The following is a 20,120-nucleotide window of genomic DNA, read 5'->3' as shown; positions in this document are numbered from 1 at the left end:
TCAGGGACTCCAGGAGACCACTGCCCTTGGCCACAGGGGCACATTGCTAGCTGATGGTGATCCTGCTGTCACCAGCACTCACAAGGTCCTCCAGTGAGATGCTTCCCAGCAGGTCACTCCTCACCTGTACAGGTGCAGGACTCTCCACTTGCCCTTCATGAGGTTCCCCTCTGCCCAGCTCTCCACCCTGGCCAGGACACAGCCTGGCAGGGTCTCACCACTCCTCCCAGTTTGGTGCCGTCAGCAAACTGGCTTAGTCTACCAAATGCCTTCATCCAGGTAATTGATGAAGATGTTGAACAAGACCTAGTCCTGACCCCTGGAGAGCACCACAAGCTACAGGCCTCCAACTAGACCCTGCAGCACTGGCCACAACCCTCAGCTCTGTCCTTCAGCCAGTTCTGAGCCTCCTTCCCTGTCCGCTCCTCTGGCCCACACTTCCTGAGCTTACCTATGAGGATGTTCTGGGAGATAGTGTCAGAAGCCTTGGTGAAGCTGAGGTAGACACCATCCACAGCTGGCCACACCATGATGGAAGGCTGAAGCACGATTTCCCCTTGAGGAATCCATGCTGAGCGTGGTCTTTTTGTGCACATGCTTAGATGACCTCCAGAATGAGCTGCTCCATCACTTTTCCAGAGTGGAGGTGAGGCCGCCCTGTAGTTTCCTGGGTGAATGACAAAGGACACTGATGACAAAGGCTTTCAGGAGCTGTTCAGGATGTTTTGCAGGGCTCAGAGGCTGCCCCTTAAGCAGTGGCAGGGACTCCTGCTCAGCAGTTGTTCCAGGAGTCCTGTCCCAGCTGCCATTGCTATCCTGCAGCACAGAACCTTTGTTTGATGTGGCCAGAGGATCAAGGGATATTCTCCTCCCTCTCTGCTCTGTCCTGCTGAGGCTCCCCCTAGAATACTGCATCCAGTTCTGGGCTCCCTGGTTCAAGAGGGACAGGGATCTACTGGAGGAAGTCCAAGGGAGGGTTACAAGGATGCTGAAGGGACTGCAGCACTGCCTGATGAGGAGAGGCTGAGAGCCCTGGGGCTGCTTAGTCTGCAGGGGAGAAGGCTGAGAGGGGATCTGAGCAATGTCTGTAACTATCTGAAGGCTGGGGGGCAGGAAGGGACAGGGACAGCCTCTGCACACTTGTGCCCTGGCACAGGACAAGGGGCAAGGGATGGAAACTGCAGCACAGGAAGTTCCACCTCAACAGGAGGAAGAATTGACTGTAAAGGTCCCAGAGCACTGGAGCAGGCTGCCCAGAGAGATTGTAGAGTCTCCTTCTGTGGAGACTTCCCACACCTATCTGGGCGTGTTCTTGGGTGACCCTGCATTGGCAGGGGGGTTGGATCAAATGATCACTGGAGGTCACTTCCAACCCCTACCATTCTGTGTCTCTGTGACAGCCACACTCACACAGCAGACAGACCTTAAAGCAACCAATCCTGCTGTGTAGGACAGTACCCAAGGGGTGACTCTGGCAGGACTCGTTCTTATACTGGCAACCCAAGCCAAGACTTGCTTTGGAAGTGGCCCAGTGCTAAGAGTTTGTTATCTCAGGTGAAAATCTTGTGTCAGTGCTAAAGGAAAGGAGTGCAAAGCAACTAATCATCTTTACAGAATAGTATAAATGTTTATTTTCCTTTGTGATTTACCTGACTGGTTTTATTTGTACAATATAGAAAAGTGTATTCTCTGAATAGGTCTAGTAAATATAAATTTCATTTTTCTACTTTCAGATGTAAACAGAACTAGAAAATGAACCCTTGCCCCATTCCCAATCGTTTGTATGGAACTGGATGAGCTTTTGACTGTGAATCTTGTCCAGCAGTTTGATGCAAATGGCTAAGGAAGTACAAAACCCACTTCACACACTCTACAGCGGGGAGAGAGGAACCCAAGCTTCCTATCTGAGAAAGCTTGGTCAAAACCAAAAGAGAAGAACTAAGAGCATTTGATTGCACCTTCAGAGTCTTTACAAGCAAAACATTCTCCAACAATACCATCATACATAATTACAGCTGGCAGCTAAATCCCGGGGCTGGTTTCGCACACCGTATATAAATACACATCACAAAAGGTGCAGCTGAAAGGAAGCAGGGGTTATGTACAAAATAAACATGGGAGTCTAGACGAAAAGAAGGCAGATTGCAATCTGAAAAATACCCCTAAGCAGCTCTGACTTTATTCACTTACACTAGTTTACATTTGTACAGACTGTACAGGTGCCCAGGAGCCGGGCGAAGGCCCGCGCTGGCTACGCGCGGTGACTGCGCCGCTTGCTGACCCCAGCCAGCGCCTCCCTGGCGGAAGGTACTGCCAGGAGAGGTGGATTCCCTTCTTGCAGGTGTGCATGCACAGGTGAGCTTGTTCTCTCTGCTCAGGGAGATGTTGAGAGCAGAGGGGATTGCAAGGCAGGTGTCTGCAACAGCGGCTAGTGGCTGCCTCCCAAGCCTGTCATGCCCCAGTGTTTGGAGGAGGCGCTGGGGAAGAGGCAAAGAGAAAAGGGCTCAGTGTGCAGGACTGTGGGGGCACAGGCAGGAGGGGAGGCATTGTCCCATCCTGTTGCCATCACACACGTAGGCACTTGGCTCTGCTGCTGCTCTGCCTGGTCCTAGCCTTTCCCCTGGAGGATGAGCTCTGCTGCATTTCTCTGTATTTGGAATTTGACACCAGAAATGCAAAATCCCTTTAGGAAGAATCTACCAGGCTAAAGTGAGACAGCCAGCAGCAATGCCTGTCACAAAGCATGGCTCCTGGTGTGCATGGCAGGTGAGTACCACAGATGTGTTCCACTACAAATGGTGTGATCTGAGGTTGCCTGTAACCAGTCGTGACAAACTCCCTGCCCCAGCGCACACACAGCCGTCCCCAGCTCTTTGTCAAAGGATGCAGCTGCTTGGTGGCCAGTCTTGATTCTGCATCCTCTCTGACCATGGCTCTCAGTCACTCTCACAACATAAAAGGGTCAGCACTGAGAGCAGGAGCACCCTGAAGACCAACACCCAGGCTGAACATGATCCCTACCTGAGCTTGCAAGTCCATTTGAATGCAGATTGTCTCCAGTCCTCACTAAGGCAACTGTGGTTCCACCACCTGCCATGACCTCAGACTTAAAAACACTTCCACGGTTACAGCTTGATCCTAGAAACCAGGGGATGGCAAAGCCCTGTCGCCAGTGAGGGACAGGCTGGGAAACCCAAGATGCACCTCCACAATAGCAGCCACCTCGCACATTCAGGTAACGCTGGACTGTGGCCAGGCTGCTCTTGCTCACTTCTGCAGACAGGCCACAGTCTTCACCTTCAAGTTCCAGCTTCAGAACTGCCTGAGCCCAGCCACATTCCTATCAAAAGATTCCAATTCATACCATTTGCCTTTAAACAACTTGGGCCTTGCTCCAGGGGGTTCTCCACCACTAGATCTGCAAGCAGCCCCTCTGTTATTGCCTGCACCTGCCAGTGCCAAGGAATGGGCTGTGGCAGGTGCCACCTTCCCTTCAGATACTCTTTTCCACACACTTCTTCAGCACTGACACTTCCTTAGCTCGGGCCTGTCACCAAAAGCATCACCTGGCTACTGACATCAGCTGCCTTCCCCTGCGTGCACAAAGTGCTGCAGCTCCACAGGCTGTCAGTGACATAGGTTAGAATAACTTATAGCTGCCCTTCAGGCAGTGCTTTGAGGGGAGGAAAGGGGAGAGCTCAGCCAAGTTTTAAGAAACCCACCACTAATTCTGAAGGTTAAAAAGCTGTACATTAGGAAGAAGAATGAGCTTTAGGCCTTGGTCTTAAGTAGAAGAGGGTTTAGCTGAGATTTAAAAGGCTCTCTGCCTGGTTTAGAAAAGGTTTTCTTCTTTCAGTCTCGTGCAGGTCAATTTACAACAAGCACCACATGAACAAATAGTATTAAATGCTCTGTGCCAAACCAAAGTGTCCCTGTGCCTTAAGTGTTCTGTTCAGTCCGCTGGGGTGTGGCTCGTGTGCCCGAGTCAGCAGTTCAGGGCACAAGGGTCACTTTTGGACTTCCCTGCTGAGTTGATGACTCTCATCAAGCAGCGTCCAAACTCCTCCAGGATCATGCGCTCCGCGGCAGCCTTGGACTTGCCCAGCTTCTCCGCTTGCTCCGCCTGCGCCAGCAGGCACTCGCAGGTCGCATCGGCCACCTCCTTGGTGACAAAGGTGAAGGGCAGCCTGGAATGGACAGAGAGCCTCAGCGCAGACACACACTGCTCCCAGCGGCAGGGCTGGGCAATGCTTTAATGCAAGGCCTAGCATGAGCTTGCCTGTCCCAGGGATGCTCCAGGCTTGGGGCAGAGTGTCTGGAAACCACTTGGCAGAAAAGGACCTGGAGGTGTTGGTTAGCAGTTGGATGAAGATGAGTGTGCCCTGGTGGCCAAGAAGGCCACCAGCATCCTGGCCTGGATAAGCAGTGGTGTAGCCAGCAGAACCAGGGAAGTGATTGTCTATGTGTACTGGGTAATGATGAGGCCACACCTTGAATACTGGGTTCAGTTTTGGGGCCTTCAGTCCAAGAAGGACACTGAGGGGCTGGAGCAGGTCCAGAGAAGGGCAACAAAGCTGGGCAAAGGTCTGGAGAAGAGGGCTGGGGAGGAGTAGCTGAAGGAGCTGGGGGTGTTTAGTGGGGAGAAGAGGACAGATCTCATTGCTTTCCACAGCTCCCTGAGAGGAGGCTGCAGTGAGGTGGAGGTTAGGCTGCTCTCAGGTGACAGAACAAGAAGAAATGGCCTGAAATTGTGCCATGGGAGGTTTAGGTTAGAGATGAGGAAAAATCTATGTCTATAAATATCTGAGGTGGGTGTCAAGAAGGGGCCAGGCTCTTTTCAGTGGCACCCAGTAACAGGGCTGGAACTCAGGAGGTTCCACCTCAACACGAGGAGAAACTTCTCTACTGTGTGAGTGACAGAGCACTGGAGCAGGCTGTTCAGAGAGGTTGTGGAGTCTCCTTCTCTGGAGACTTTAAAGGCCAACCTGGACATGTTCCTGTGTGGCCTGCTCTGGGTGACACCACTTTGGCAGGGGAGGTTGAACCCAGCGATCTCTGGAGGTCCCTTCCAACCTCTAGCATTCTGTGACTCCAGCAGGCAGTGTCACACACAGTAGAAAAGAGCAACTGAAAGAGGGCACTGCATTCACTTACTTCCCACCGCCACTGCTGAGTGCCGGCGCTGGCCTCGTCAGCAGGTCCGAGATCTGGGAAGATAACTTGGTCTTTGCAGCCGTCTGCTGCTGAACCCTAACCTCTGCAGCATCTGCTAAATGCATCAACGTCTTTCTCTCTGGGCTCTCCTCAAAGTTCTTGCAGCCAATGCACTTGCAGATGGAAGAACACATGATTTTTGCCTGAAAGAAACCAACCAAACGTCAGAAACCTGCTGCACCTCTGACTCCCTTCATGACAAGTCCCAATGGAAAGATCTCGTTTTAATCTCTCATCAGTTAGCCACCAGAAGAATCACCCAAGTAGGAAATTCTCCAAGTGAGATGTCTTCCCAGAAGGTATTCTTGAATTCAGTGCCAATCTGTGCCTTCCCACTCATCCCTTTCTTCCCCACGCCACTGTTTCTGGTGGAATTTAGGCAGCTGAGCTATGAGAGCTCAGTCTGCTGCCAGCTCTCTATCTGATATGTGCAATGTATCTTTATCTTTACAGCAGACTGATGTAGAACAACTTTATCTTTTGTCTTTCACAGACATGTTCTAGCTCAGAGCACCTGTAGGATGCTGCTTCAACACCTCCCTGGTGCAGGTTTCTTTAGGAAATGCTGCTCTTCAGAGCAAAGGCCAAATCTAAGCTTGAGTTCAACACTGCCACGTGGCTTAAAACTGAACTTGCACAAAGGAGGTGATCAGTTCTGCCATACGCTTGGCTTTCTACATGCAAACATCTGGAAGATGATGTTACAGCAAGAGAAAACATTACAGCACTAGAGAGGAGACAAAGCAAATGAGAAGTGCCAGTGGTGAAGCAAGGATGCAGTGTCTGTAAGGTGAGATGATGCTTCCTACCTCGTAACACTCGCAGTAGTTCTTGAGGCAGCCTGAGCGTTTGCAGTTGCAGCCCTTGCTGTGCCTCCGATCTGCCTCTCCTTCCTTCCCCTTCCCTATTTTGGGCTTGAAGGCTTCAGGGTTTCTGTCAAGGCAGGCCTGTCAAGGCAGACCCAAAGGGTCAGTCACTTTGTGTGGGAAGCAGAATTTAGAGGTGCGAGAGAAGAACTTAAGCCTGGCACATGTGGGAGTAGATCAAGGCAGTGTGCTGATGTGTGCTGGGCTGCATCGACAGCAGTGTGAGCAGCAGGACTGTGAGAGGATTCTGCCCCTCTGCTCTGCTCAGACCACACCTGCAGCACTGCCTCTGGTTCTGGTGCCCCAGACACAAGGACATGGAATTGCTGGAGTGGGTCCAGAGGAGGCCAAGAAGATGATCAGAGGGCTGCAGAACCTCTCCTGTGGGGATGGGCTGGGAGACTTAAGACTGTTCAGCCTGGAGAACGCTCCAGGGAGACTCTAGAGCAGCCTTCCAGTACCTGAAGGGGGCTCCAGGGGAGCTGAGGAGGGACTTTTGACAAGGGCTGGGAGTGACAGGACTAGAGGCAATGGCTTTGAGCTGGAAGAGGGAAGATTGAGAGTGGAGATGAGGAAGAAATTCTTGGCAGTGAGGGTGGGGAGAAACTGGCACAGGTTGCCCAGGGAGGCTGTGGATGCACCCTCCCTGGAGGTGTTCAAGGCCAGGTTCAATGAGGTCTTGAGCAAGCTGGGTTAGTGGGAGGTGTCCCTGCCCACGGCAGGAGTTTGGAACTGGATGATCTCTGAGGTCCCTTCCAGCCCAAGCCATGCTGTGACTCTCAGCTCCTCACCTTTATTGCTTTTTGCCGGTCGTTTTCGTGGTCCAGGTTGTTGTAGCAATTTGTGCAGTTGCAGTTATTGCAGAACTCACCATTGGCAAAACAGTCACAGTACCTGAAAGAAGGTGCAGGAGGCGTTTGTACCTGTGACACTGGTGTGGGGACTGACAGCAGTTTGGGGTCTGGCACAAACAGCTGCTCCAGTGACAGTTAGGGTCACTCCGAGCTCCGCTCCAAGTGCACAAGTGCTCTCAGCCCTCCTGCACAAACCTAGCTGCTGTCTCAAGTGTAGCTCCAGCATGGTTGTCTGAGATGATGTTCACTTAGCTCAAGTGCCCCTAGCAAGAGAAGCTAATGAGGCTTTTCTCTAGGGTATCTCCAAGGTGACTGACTCACAGATCGAAGCCTGTCTTGCTGCAGCCACATCACAGCCAGGACAAGTCAGCCTTCAGAAGCTCCCAGACATCCAGAACAAGAGGTTAGCAACTGGCTCCATGGATACCCTGGAGCTGCACTTCAGGATCTGAAGGGGCCCTACAGGAAAGCTGGAGAGGAACTGTTCAGAAGGGCCTGTGGTGACAGGATGAGGGGCAATGGTTTGAAACTGGAGCAGGGCAGAGTTAGGTTGGTCATCAGGAGGAAGTTCTGCACAACGAGGGTGGGGAACAGGTTGCCCAGGGAGATGGTTGAGGCCCCATCTCTGGGGACACTAATTGTCAGACTTGATGTGGTTGTTCTAGTTGGAGGTGTCCCTGCTGCCTGCAGGGGAGGTGGACAAGATGACCTGAGGGTCCCTTCCAACCTAATGCAATTTGTGTAATTCATACAAAGGTAGGGTCCATACAGCTCCTAAGAGCTACAAAGTTACACAGGCACTGGAACTTCTCCACCAGCATCAACAGCAACCCTAGCTGAGCATCTAGACATGCAACATTTCTGTCCTACTTAAAAAGGCATAAATGTGGGATGTCAAAAATTAGGCTTCAAGAACCCAACCCCAAACTGTACTTACAATTTCAAGCACAGAGACTTAGTACAGTTGCAAGGCTTCCTGGGGCGGTTTGCAGACTCAGAAGGAATTATTCTGTGGAGGGGGGGAAAAAAAGGTTCATTTATACTCACCCAGAATGCTCAGGCTAAATTCTAGCACATAACTCATCACAGAAACTCTAAAGAACTCCTTTCCATTCCCTTTGCACTCAGTTTCTGACTGTTTAAGTAACCATTAGATAAGAGAGCGTTTCCCACCCAGACGGAGCTGGGTTATTTGCTGCAAATCTGGCTGCATGCCTGAAGCAGAAACGAGGCTAAAAGCTAGAGGAGGCACTGCCACTGAAAACTGGAATTGGGGGGGAGGAGGAGGGGAAACCCCAAAACAGACTCCCTCTACATGCAAGGGACTAGATCCAGCCAAGGTTCACACTGCATGATTGTGTCTTTCCTTTTGTTCTAGTTTGGAATGAAAAGAATAATGCCCCAAAGGCAGCTCAGGGATAATGGGAAAGCAAGCCAAAATGTGGTATTGAATTTATAAATGCATTTTATAGCAGCCAGAGTCTGCAACTGCTCTTAAAACTGGGATTTTGTGTCACTAATGGCTTGTGATGAGATTGGTTCCATCCCTATCCAGCAGTTTCTGCACGTAACAGCAGGGAGATTAAATCAAACCCATTCATCTGAATAGCTGCATCTGGATTTGGGATTAGTTTGTGTCATCTGAGGTTGCAGCAACAACAACAAACACCTTGGCATTGATAGTTCCCAGCAAACAATAACACAACAAGCCTGCTGGCTTGGCAAAGGGAAGGTAACACAGAGGAGCCCTTCCTGTCATCTTGAAGGGAAAAATGACATAAAGCTGCTGAGGACAGGGAGCCCTTGGAGCTGCTGGGGACAGTGAGATTTTGGGTGCTTAGAAATAGTGAGAGAGCCTGGGAGCTACTGGGGACAGCAAGATTCTGGGTGCTTAGGGACAGGGAGAGCACTCAACCTCCTGGGGACAGCAAGATTCTGGGTGGCTAGGGACAGGAAGATTCTGGGTGTTTAGGGATGGGGAGAGCCCTCAACCTCCTGGGGACAGCAAGAGTCTGGGTACTTAGGGACAGGAAGAGCACTCAACCTCCTGGGGACAGCAAGATTCTGGGTGGCTAGGGACAGGAAGAGCACTCAACCTCCTGGGGACAGCAAGATTCTGGGTGCTTAGGGACAGGAAGAGCACTCAACCTCCTGGGGACAGCAAGATTCTGGGTGTTTAGGGATGGGGAGAGCCCTCAACCTCCTGGGGACAGCAAGAGTCTGGGTGGCTAGGGACAGGAAGAGCACTCAACCTCCTGGGGACAGCAAGATTCTGGGTGCTTAGGGACAGGAAGAGCACTCAACCTCCTGGGGACAGCAAGATTCTGGGTGTTTAGGGATGGGGAGAGCCCTCAACCTCCTGGGGACAGCAAGAGTCTGGGTGCTTAGGGACAGGAAGAGCACTCAACCTCCTGGGGACAGCAAGATTCTGGGTGTTTAGGGACAGGGAGAGCCCTCAACCTCCTGGGGACAGCAAGATTCTGGGTGTTTAGGGACAGGGAGAGCCCTCAACCTCCTGGGGACAGCAAGATTCTGGGTGCTTAGGGACAGGGAGAGCCCTCAACCTCCTGGGGACAGCAAGATTCTGGGTGTTTAGGGACAGGGAGAGCCCTCAACCTCCTGGGGACAGCAAGACTCTGGGTGTTTAGGGACAGGGAGAGCCCTCAACCTCCTGGGGACAGCAAGAGTCTGGGTGCTTAGGGACAAGCCCTAGAAGCTACTGGGGACAGCAAGATTCTGGGTGCCTGGGGACAGGGAGAGCTCTGGGAGCTGCTTTCCAACTGAAGTAAGAGGCTTCCAAGGGACAATGGCTTTGAGCTGGAAGAGGGGAGATTGAGAGCGGAGATGAGGAAGAAATTGTTGAGAGTGAGGGTGGGGAGACACTGGCACAGGTTGCCCAGGGGGACTGTGGATGGTGTTCAAGGCCAGGTTGGGCAAGGCCTTGAAGCAAGGCAGGCTAGTGGAAGGTGTTCTTGCCCATGGCAGGGGTTGGAATTGGCTGATCTGAGGTCCCTTCCCTTCTGTGAAGCACTCACCCGTTGAAGGGCAGCCGTGCCTGGGACTGGATGCTGGATGTCCCTGTGAAGCCTGTGTTGCTCGCTATGGACACGTAGGATGACTGCTGGAGCTAACAAAACCAAACCATTAATGCTTAACAGATTAAATGATGCACAAGAGAAGGTGTGGCTTGTCTTTAAATTAGCTTTCTGTAGACTGCTGTAAAAGTAACATCTTGCAAGCAGAGGTTTAGACATCTGTAGTCCAGGCAGCAACCTCCTGCCTCTACACTTAGCATGAAAACCTGATTTTAGATGCTGCCTTTGTTCTCTATCACAGTGTCCACAGCCATACAGGTAACACAGACCACACACAAATCTTCAGACCACAAACAGTCCAGCTCCTAAAAACATGCTCCTTTTCCCTCTTCTTTGGCTAAGCACCCCTGCCCCTAATAGAGCAGGATCACTTGGGTCCTGCGCTAATTACTCTTGTAGCTTTCTGGGGCCAATCTCCTTCTGCTGGCACACAGCAATAAGACAAAGGAGCAACAGCTGCAAACTGGAACAGAGAATGTTTCACCTCAACATGAGGAGAAACATCTTTACAGTGAGTGTGACAGAGCCCTGGAGCAAGCTGCTCAGAGGTTGTGGAGTCTCCTTTTCTGGAGGCTTTACAAACCCATCTGGATGCTTTCTTGTGTGAACTACCCTGGGTGACCCTGTCTTAAGCAGGGAGGTTGGACTGGATGATCTCTGGAGGTGTTTTCCAACCTCTAAGGTTCTGTGATTCCTACTACAGGAGCTACTTACTGCAGTACTGAATTAAAACATGCCCAATGTTTTACATCCCAACTGCTCTGCACACCTGCAGCCACAATGTACTTGCTACACTGATAAAGCAAACCATGTAATAAGGTCTGACTTGATCTGCAGAGAGCTGGGGTGATCAGGAAGTCTAAGTTCCATTATAAATTCTGTACCATGCTACTTATAAAACTGTACCACACTGCTTCTGCTGACAACCTCTTGTGCTGTTTTGATGGTAAATGTTATGCTATGCTAATAAAAAAATCCCTGTTGAGAAAACAAAGCTTGAATCATAACTGTGACTCAGTGCAGTCAACATTCTGCCAAAGAGCCCTAGAAGAAGCTGTCTGCCCCCTTAGTGCCAGATGAGAGCTGGGGAGCAAGAGCCTTTCAGAAGGAGTCAGTGTGTTCCACAGCAGCGCTACTTCCTTCTCCCTCTAGGGTAACACCATACCTGCGTGACATACTGAGCTGGAAGGACTGCATAGCCGACGTTTCCCGTGCCAGGTGCTGGTGCCAGCACAGTGCCCGGTGGCAGGTTGGTGAGGTTGGGCTGTATCTGTGGCAGTGGAGTGGCTGGCATGATGAGCCTTTGCTGGGGCTGACTAGTAGTAACTATCTGGGAAGTCGGGTTCATTGGCTTGGGAACCACCTGGAGGGAAAAGAGATCTTGATGAGATCACTGTTGGATGGCTTCAGAACATCTGATGGCAGGGCTGGAGCTGGCAGTGTTTGGCTGACTGGGAAGTACCAGCCAGGACTGTCCCTGTCTGCTCACCTGCTTCACAGCCTGTGCTGGCACGATGGGAACAGACATCCGCACCGGGGTGGCATTCACCACCACTGGCTTTGCTAGGATCAAGAAACAACATCAGGTTAGCTCAGCTCACAGTTCCCAGCTCTGTCCTGCACAAAGGTACCCAACCCTGCACCCGTGTGCTGAGAGCCACCCACTGAGCTACACAACACTCCTGGAAGCAGCTCTTGGGCACAGGGGTGTGTGCACAGCAGTGGCTTACAAACCAGCCTGGCTGCAGAACTCCTCTGGGCACTGCACTTCCCTTGATATGAGGAGACTGCAAACACCACAGCTTGGTTGTGTTAGGTGTTGACCTGCTGGAAAGCAGCTCCATGGAGAAGAACCATGGAGTTCTGGTGGACAACAAGTTATCCATGGGACAGCAATGTGCCCCTGTGGCCAAGAAGGCCAATGGTCTCCTGAGGTGCACTAAAGAAAAGCATGTCAAGCAGGCCAAGAGAGGTTCTTGTCCCCTTCTACTCTGCCCTAGTGAGACCACATCTGGAGTCATGTGCCCAGTTCTGGGTTCCCCAGTTCAGGAGGGACAGGGATATACTAGAGAGTCCAATGGAGGCTATGGGGATGATGAAGGGCCTGGAACATCTGTGTGATGAGGAAAGGCTGAGAACCCTGGGGCTGGTTAGTCTGGAGAACAACAGCCTGAGAGGTGATCTTGTGAATGATTATAAATATCTGAAGGATGGGGGGCAAGAAGAGGCCAGGATCTTTTCAGTGGTGTCCTGTGATAAGACAAAGACTAATGAACACAGTCTGAAACACAGGAAGTTCCACCTCAACATGGGAAGAAATCTCTTTGGTGTGAAGGTGCTGGAGGCCTGGAACAGGCTGCCCAGAGTGGTTGTGGAGTCTCCTTCTCTGGAGACTTTCCAGACCCATCTGGATGTGTTCCTGTGTGGTCTGCCCTAGGTGAACCTACCTTGGCAGGGTGCTTGGACTCAATCTCCAGAAGTACATTCTAACCCCTGCCATCTTATTCCATCACAGCTCTGGAAAGCCTGGCCAGGAAACAGCACAAGTATCTGCTCCTCCTAAAGCATTTTAAATGGAAGGATCTTTATGTTGCAGGAATTTTGGGAACATGTCTGTGGGCTGTCCTGGCTTCAGACTTTTCATACAGAGGATGTGACTCATAAGACTCACCCACAAAGCTGGCAAAGCAGGGAAGAGCAACCTAAAATGCTCTAAGGACTCAGGCCCAACTACAGAGCAGCCTGACTCACACACAAAAAGAAGAGCAGCAGGTGAAATTCATAGGAGTCTCCCACAAACTCAAGTACACCTGAGGGATCTCTCTGAGATAATCATTTTAATCCTTACAAAACAGAGAGGAGAAACAAAAATAAATGAAAACTTACTTCAGACAGAACACTGGCACCAGCACTTACCCTGCTGAAGAGGCTGTGTGTTGGTACTGGGAGTCTGACTGGCTGACTGGGTTGAACTGTTGGCTGTTGTGGCAGTAACCAGTCTGACATAGTGGAACTTGCTTCCAGGTACCTGAATCTGCTGAACATTGGGTGCAGTTGCCAAGGGAATAATTGTCTTAAATTGAGATGTACTCACTCCTCCTACAGTGAGGGTCTGCACTGCTGATTTCACAGCCTGTTAACCCAACACAGAGGGCACAGAGTTACTTGCACAAAAGTAGAAACAACATCAGCTTTTCTACAAGGGCTTGTAGTGACAGGACAAGGGACAAAGGCTTAGAGCTAGAAGAGGGGAGATTGAGAGTGGAGATGAGGAAGAAATTGTTGAGAGTGAGGGTGGGGAGACACTGGCACAGATTACTCAGGGAGGTTGTGGATGCCTCCTTCCTGGAGGTGTTGAAGGCCAGGCTGGATGAGGTCTTAAGCAAGCTGGGATAGTGGAAGCTGTTCCTGCCCATGGCAGAGGTTTGGAACTGGATGATCTTTGAGGTCCCTTCCAACCCAACCCATGCTATGACTTCACGATCAGTGAAATCATTCCCCAACTGGCTGGTGAACAACTCTTCAATCCATTTGCATCTCTCAGAAGCAAGTCAGTTATCCCCATTTCTACTTTCCAAAGTGAAACAGATGTGAAGGGATTAATTACCCCAGAGCTCAGCTTCATTTTCACAGCTCTCCACCAGGGACACTAATGCTGACAGGAGCAGGGTGACTCCATTTTCCCAGCTACACTCTCTGCCAAACCCACTCCAGGTGACTACAGAGATCACTGCTCAGTGTGTACTGCAAATCAAGCAATGACTCAAGCTAGAAACATCCCTACTAAGAAAACACCTGGTGGGAGAGCTTACAGAACTGTTGGTGCTGGACTCTGGCACGATTCATCCCTGTCTGTGCCATTCAGACAGCTTGCATTAGCACAGAGAAATGGCTGTGCAGTGACTGAGAGGGAAGTGCAACAGAGCCCAGAGCTGGGACATCAAGAAGGGCACAATCTGAGAAATGGAAGAAGCAAGAACAATGAAGAGTAGCCAAACAAAAAGCAAAAAGGGGGAAAGGAAGTGTGTTGGGCATCCCTGCTGGCCCACAGCTGGAATAACAGCACATCTGGAATTTGCAAGCCTTCACCTTTCCTCTCAACCTACTAACTGCCAACAAGCAAGTGTTGATTTGATTTACCCACATCCATAAACCTGCCAGTTTGATAACAGCAGCTTTTTCCAGCCTTGCTGACAACCTCAAACCTTGGTTTATTCTTCCTTTTTCTCCTTCCATCTAACTTCTTTTGAAGCTTAGCTTTTTATTTGCAGTATCTTTTAATGTGCACATAAAATTTCGTCCTTGGCATTAAGATTTACTACTAAATGAGGTTGAGAGTATGATGTGAATTCACTGAAAACATTTTCCCAGCTCCCCAGCTTTCAGCAGCACAGATGAAATCTCAGTTTGCTCATCTTGCACTGGCAACATGAGCCAGGACTTTTAAAAGAAGAACAATTTTGATCTCCTGAAAGCTCAGCAGCCCAGAGCAATTCAAAACAAGCACAGTGCCAGCCCCAGTGTTACCACAGGGAGACCAGCATGGCCAAAGTCTTCCCTAGCACACAGACTGGTGCCTGCCATCCAAGGGCAATCAGGTAAATTGTATGATTCAAGTTACAGCTCCTTCTAAGGACAAGTTCTTGAGGCTAGGGAATACAGGTGAAACCCTTGTGTTGTGCCAGAGAGCTTTGGATCAGAACTCAGTGTGTGGCCTGCATGGTCATCTCCATCTGTCTTGAGCCAGAGTGACCTAACCTTTGAATAACTGTTTCAAAATGACAATTGTTTGGGGTTTAACATTTCAAATCATGCTGGTGTCCACATCCAGCATTCCAGTTACCACCTGTATCAGTAAGGCAAGACTGGTAAAATCTGTTTGAGCCTGGTTTTGTGCTGTACCTACAGCTGTGTCCACTCCCTGCTATAGCCACTCTGGTTCTTTGCTCTCAGACACATCCCTTTCATGGGTACCAAAACAGGACTATAGGCATTAAGATAGGAAAAAAATCTCATCTCAGATTAACAATGAGGCAAAATGTAAGAAGTGTAGTTTGTAAGAAAGGTTATTTTTGTCTTGTGGTTCATTAATGCAAAGCAATTTATCAAAGCTATTATGGAAAGCCTTGCTACTGTTCTAGGAATGAGGCACAGGAAATGAATCACTTCTAATTCATAGGTCTCAGACCATGGAGTTGTGCTTGTGCAGACTTCTACCACAAGGATCTGAACTCCACTGTTGCAGAGAGGGGCAGATTTAGCTTGGACATCAGGAGCAAGTTCTGCACAATGAGAGTGGTGAAATGGTGGAACAGGTTGCCCAGGGATGTGGTTGAGGCCCCATCTTTGAAGACATTCAAGGTCAAATTTAATAAGGCCCTGAGCAATCTGATCTAGTTGGAGGTGTCCCTGGTCACTGCAGGGGGGCTGGGCATGATGGCCTTTGAAGGTCTCTTCCAACCTCATCCATTTTGTGATTCTGTGAAACCTCAGAAACACCTGCAAAGCAGCTCTGCTCAGTGGCAGAAACACTGGTAGAAGAGATGGGAGAGTTCTTGAGATGGTTCCTTGTGTCATAGGAGACCTTCCAGATGGCCTGAGAGATGAGAAGTTGATGCAAGTGGGGCTTTCCAGGTTGGAAAGCTGCTTGCTAGCAGTATGCCTTGGTAGGGGCTGTGGCTGGCAGGCCTTGTCTGAAGCAGCAGGTGCTCCTCAGGGCAATGTGCCAGTTCGCTGCTACAGGAACCCCTGGGGACTGCCCCCGGGGGGTCCAGCACTCCAGCTTCCCACGAGCCATGAGACAGAGGCAAGCTACAGGACAGTAAAAAGCAGTCTGTACCTGGGTGGGTGTGTGGTTGGCTACAGCCTTGCCAGGGGAGGAGGGTGCTGACTGCTGAACTGTCAGGATCTGCTGTCCTAACGCTACATTCAGTGGGACGCCCACCGTCTTCTGGGGGGAGCTGGGAGGCTGGGAGGCCACTGACACCACTGTTAGCTGCTTGGCAAAACAAAGAAGCAGTTTAAATCTCTGCATGGGATACAAGACTCTGCACATACACTTCCCCCTCCTCCTGGAAGCACAGCTCTCCCTCCACCAGTACAAAGGAGTGAACGGGTGCCGAGAGCACAGCTCGCACTGGTCTGACTGTGCAATCACAGCTCAGAGACATGGGAGATGCTTCAAGGCATTGCTGGCTCCCAGCACTCAAAGCTGGGAGAAAGCTAGCACAGCTCTCTCCCTCTCTGTTGGGTTTTAGATGGTTGGTTTTGTTGTTTGCTTGGGTTTTGTTTCGAAGGAAAGCAGCCCACTGAAGCCTGAGCAGTGTCAGGATGGAAGTTCTTCCCAGAGAGTGATTTGCATTGGAATGGGCTGCCCAGGGAGGTGGTGGAGTCACCATCTCTGGAGGTGTTCAAGAGAAGACTGGATGAGGCACTTAGTGCCATGGTCTGGTTGACTGGATAGGGCTGGGTGGTAGGTGGGACTGGATGATCTTGAAGGTCTCTTCCAACCTGGTTGATTCTATGATTCTAATGCTAGCCTTAAGCTGGCACCATGACTAGATGAGCACAAAGAACAAGTTTAAAGAAGAGCTGTGAGACAGTGATAAAATTTTCCCTTCACACTACTGATTCAGTTGAAAGAAACACACATCTGTATTTTCCAATCCACTTCCCAGATTCCTAGAGGCTTCTGACAGCACTGCTGCAGAGCAGAGTGTCTGAACACCCTGTTCTACGTAGCCACAACCCTTTCAAGGTTAGTTTGTCCTTTAAGCAAACTCCCAATTTTGAACACCTTTTGCTTTCAGAAGATACTTAGAATGACTTCTCCACAGCAAATCCAAGATGGAACCCTGAGGAGTCTTTTCACCCTCACTCACTATTAGTTTTGATTCCAGATGTTATTTTTCACTCCTTCAGTTTGCTCCCCTCACTAACACTTCTCAAGCACAAGCCCTGCACTCCCTTTCTGTAACGTTCTGTAGCTATAGCACAGCCCAACTAAGGCACTGTTTTATCTTAGGCTGGTTTCTATAGGTGATGTTTATGCTCTTTGCCAGGATGGTGCTGGAACAATGCAACAGACTGCTAAGGAAGTAGTTGAGGCCCCATCCCTGGAACCACTCAAGGTCAAGTTCAACGAGACTCTGAGCAACCTGATGTAGTTGAGGATGTCCCTGCTGATTGCAGGGAGTTGGAGTAGATGACCTTTGGAGGTCACTTCCAACTCAACCCATTCCATGACTCTCTATATCCTATGATCCCATAAATGATTATTATGTCCTCTCCAGGCCTTTCCTTTCTCCAGCAACATTCCTCTTCCCCATGCAATTGTATCAAGTCTCGATTACAAGTGTCACCATGACACTCACCTGTAACACAGCTCAGGATGGATATCATACCTGGAGGTATTCAAGGTGAGGCCCAACAGGACTCTCAGCAGCCTGGTCTAGTTGAGGATGTCCCTACTGACTGTGGGGGAGGTTGGACTAGATGACCTTTGGAGGTCCCTTCTAGCCTGGACCATTCTATGGCTGATGATCTACTGTCCACCTGTGCCAGCCTCCAGCTGATTGTTTGTCAAGGACCACTGCAAATATCACTGCCTTCAGATGTGCTTAGAGAAGACCAAGTTATTTCTGCAGCTGCAGGTGATGGTTAATAAGTCCCGACCTATTCACATTATGGAGGTCTCCCCTTAAACAGCCTGGTGATGTTTCATGACAGCACACAAAGGTCTGAGCCCTTGGCTGAGAACAGCTGCTCTGGGAATGGGTGCTGAGGGAAGGGCAGGAATGGGAAGCTAATGCAGAAATGCATGTTTATTTAAACCACAGAAAGGGAACCAGTTGCAGAAAATCTATCTTGGGTCATTGCTGAAGAGCATCAGGAGGTGTGGTGGAGGCTCTGGAGCAGAGAGATCATAAACAACTTGCAGCAATGACACAGGGAACTCCAGGAAGTCCACTGTGGGTCTGTGGGAGGGATGGGAGGCTGCAGCCAGAATTAAGTCCTTACCTTATTGGGGGATTTGAGTGGTGAGATAGCTATTTTATTTGGTGTCTGTTGTGTTGTTGTACTCAGTGATGATCCAATGACTCCGCTCTCAGAGATGGTTATTGTCTTTGGTGGTGTTCCTGGAGCAGACTGTGAAAGAACCCTACCTATAAACAATGAAGATACCATCAGCTCAAGTTAGCCCTGTTCACATCAACGTCTCAAGCAGAGTTTTCTCTGCACATAGAACACCTGATCCCTACTGCTGAGAGCCTGACCAGCTAGGAAGGCCAAAGGGCACTCTTTTACCTTAAAGAAGAAAATCATTGGCAACCTTGCAAATAAACAAACAGCTTACTTGTGCTTAAAACCATCCAAATGCACACTTGGCCTTCAGCTGAAAACTCCTTCAACCAGGACAGCACCCTGAGGTGTGCAGCCCTCCAGCACACCTGCCTTGGGCAGGCACCAACACCCAGCCAGGTGGAGTCTCTCAGGAACAACCTGGACTGCTGCCACTGGACAAAGAAACTGAACATCACTGAGGAGCCTTTTAAAACCTCAGCCATCAGAAATGAACCATGTGAGAGTGATTGAGACCAAGATGTTTGGTCTGTCTACACCCAACTCTAAGGTTTTTCTTCTTCTCTGGGTTCTGGTGGTAGTCAGTTTTGTTTTCACAGTATTATGATGCTCAGGAAAGTAAGGGTGCTGGGGCAACTCTACAAACTATCTGCAAAACACCCAGCAGCTCCAAATGCTGAAATCAGTCTCAAGAGTACTGCAAAAGTCCCAGACTGGAAATCAGTTTTCCCCCCCCACACACTTCTATGTTTGTTTCTAAAGGCTGTTGGACCACTGAGCTTTCCTCTACTGTGCATCAGCTCAGACTCATTTCTGTCACAGCTTCTCTGTAATCCACTCTCTTGGACTGCATTCATCAAAATAAGAAACAACCACACACTGGCACAACTCTTCCATCCCAAACCAGTGGTGTGACAATAAAGTCAGCTGGAACTAAAAAGGAAGAAGCATCATCATGTGGAAAACTGCTTTCAGCTGAGGCCTGTGTGCTCCAACACAACCTTCTCTTTCATGCAGCCTAAGGAACAGTGCAGAGAGTTGCCAACAGCTGCTAAAGCCACACACAGTCTGAAAAATGTCATTCTGAGGGAATTGCACTACCCACACTGTTTAATGCTCTGAGACTGGTTTTCCCTGGTGGCACCTTCTCACTACATCCCCTCTGCACCCCTTGGCATCAGCTTCCTAAGCAGAATCTCCTTGCTCATGCTGACAAACCCTTCCAAGGTGCAGCTTCCACCGAAGCTTGCAGCAATGTCCAGTTAGAAACATGGACACCAAAGCACAACACAAACCTCACACCCTCCCCCCAAAACGATGCCAGCCTCCCAAAGCCAGCAAGCTATGCTGGCTGGTTGGGGTGGCAAGAGGAAAGGCAGATGTTGGACAAGATTTCCCTCTCCATCAGAGCAGCATCATCACCTTCCTGTGATGCTTCTCTCAGGTTCAGGGACAGGCACTCATGAGTTTCCAAAACTGTGAGCTAAACCCTGAGCATTTAACACATCTGCTTGTAAATATTATGTAAGCAAGTGTGGATTTGGACCCTTCCTTCTGGAGGCAGCAAACTTCAAACTATGCTATTTTTGCTGTGTTTCCTTATTGTTTTTCATGGACTGCCAGATGAAAGAGTTGGGGCTGTGCAGCCTGGAGAAATGAAGGCTCCAGGGAGACCTTAAAAGTGCATTTCAGTAGCTGAAGGGAGCCTACAGGCAGACTGAGGAGGGGACTGAGCAGAAAGGCCTGTGGGGATAGGATGAGGGCTATGCTTTCAACTTAGGTCAAGGCAAAGTTAGGTTGGACATCAGGAGGAAGTTCTGCATAATGAGAGTGGGGAAATACTGAAACAGATTGTCCAGGGATATGGTTGAGGCTCTGTCCCTGGAAACACTCAAGATCAGAATGCATGCATCCCTGGGCAGCCTGCTATAGTTGGAGATGTTCCTGCTGACTGCAGGGTGGGTGGTCAAGATGAGCTTTGAGGGTCCCATCCAACCCAGTGCAATCTG

General features: G+C 50.0%; 1 protein-coding gene across 7 annotated transcripts in view; it reads right to left on the bottom strand.

The window, feature by feature from the left end:
- Nucleotides 1-1,607: 1,607 nt before the first annotated feature.
- LIN54 (lin-54 DREAM MuvB core complex component) overlaps nt 1,608-20,120 on the bottom strand; it is a 41,182-nt gene continuing 22,669 nt past the window's right edge. For 6 of the 7 annotated variants that reach the window (XM_064149608.1, XM_064149606.1, XM_064149610.1 and 3 more), the window contains 10 exons: nt 18,049-18,194; nt 12,946-13,162; nt 11,519-11,592; nt 11,195-11,392; nt 9,970-10,061; nt 7,872-7,943; nt 6,872-6,974; nt 6,024-6,161; nt 5,155-5,357; nt 1,608-4,187 (listed from right to left, as the gene is read on the bottom strand). In XM_064149608.1, coding sequence (XP_064005678.1) covers nt 3,986-4,187; nt 5,155-5,357; nt 6,024-6,161; nt 6,872-6,974; nt 7,872-7,943; nt 9,970-10,061; nt 11,195-11,392; nt 11,519-11,592; nt 12,946-13,162; nt 18,049-18,194 — 1,445 coding nt within the window. In that variant the 3' untranslated portion in view covers nt 1,608-3,985. Of the gene's footprint in view, nt 4,188-5,154; nt 5,358-6,023; nt 6,162-6,871; nt 6,975-7,871; nt 7,944-9,969; nt 10,062-11,194; nt 11,393-11,518; nt 11,593-12,945; nt 13,163-15,868; nt 16,025-18,048; nt 18,195-20,120 lie in introns of all 7 variants that reach the window. The other variant, XM_064149611.1, reaches the window with a different exon arrangement.

Source organism: Pogoniulus pusillus, chromosome 10, assembly GCF_015220805.1.
Source record: "Pogoniulus pusillus isolate bPogPus1 chromosome 10, bPogPus1.pri, whole genome shotgun sequence".
NCBI lineage: Eukaryota > Metazoa > Chordata > Aves > Piciformes > Lybiidae > Pogoniulus > Pogoniulus pusillus.
The sequence above is the reverse complement of the archived record's forward strand: the minus strand, read 5'-3'. Positions and strand labels throughout refer to the sequence as shown.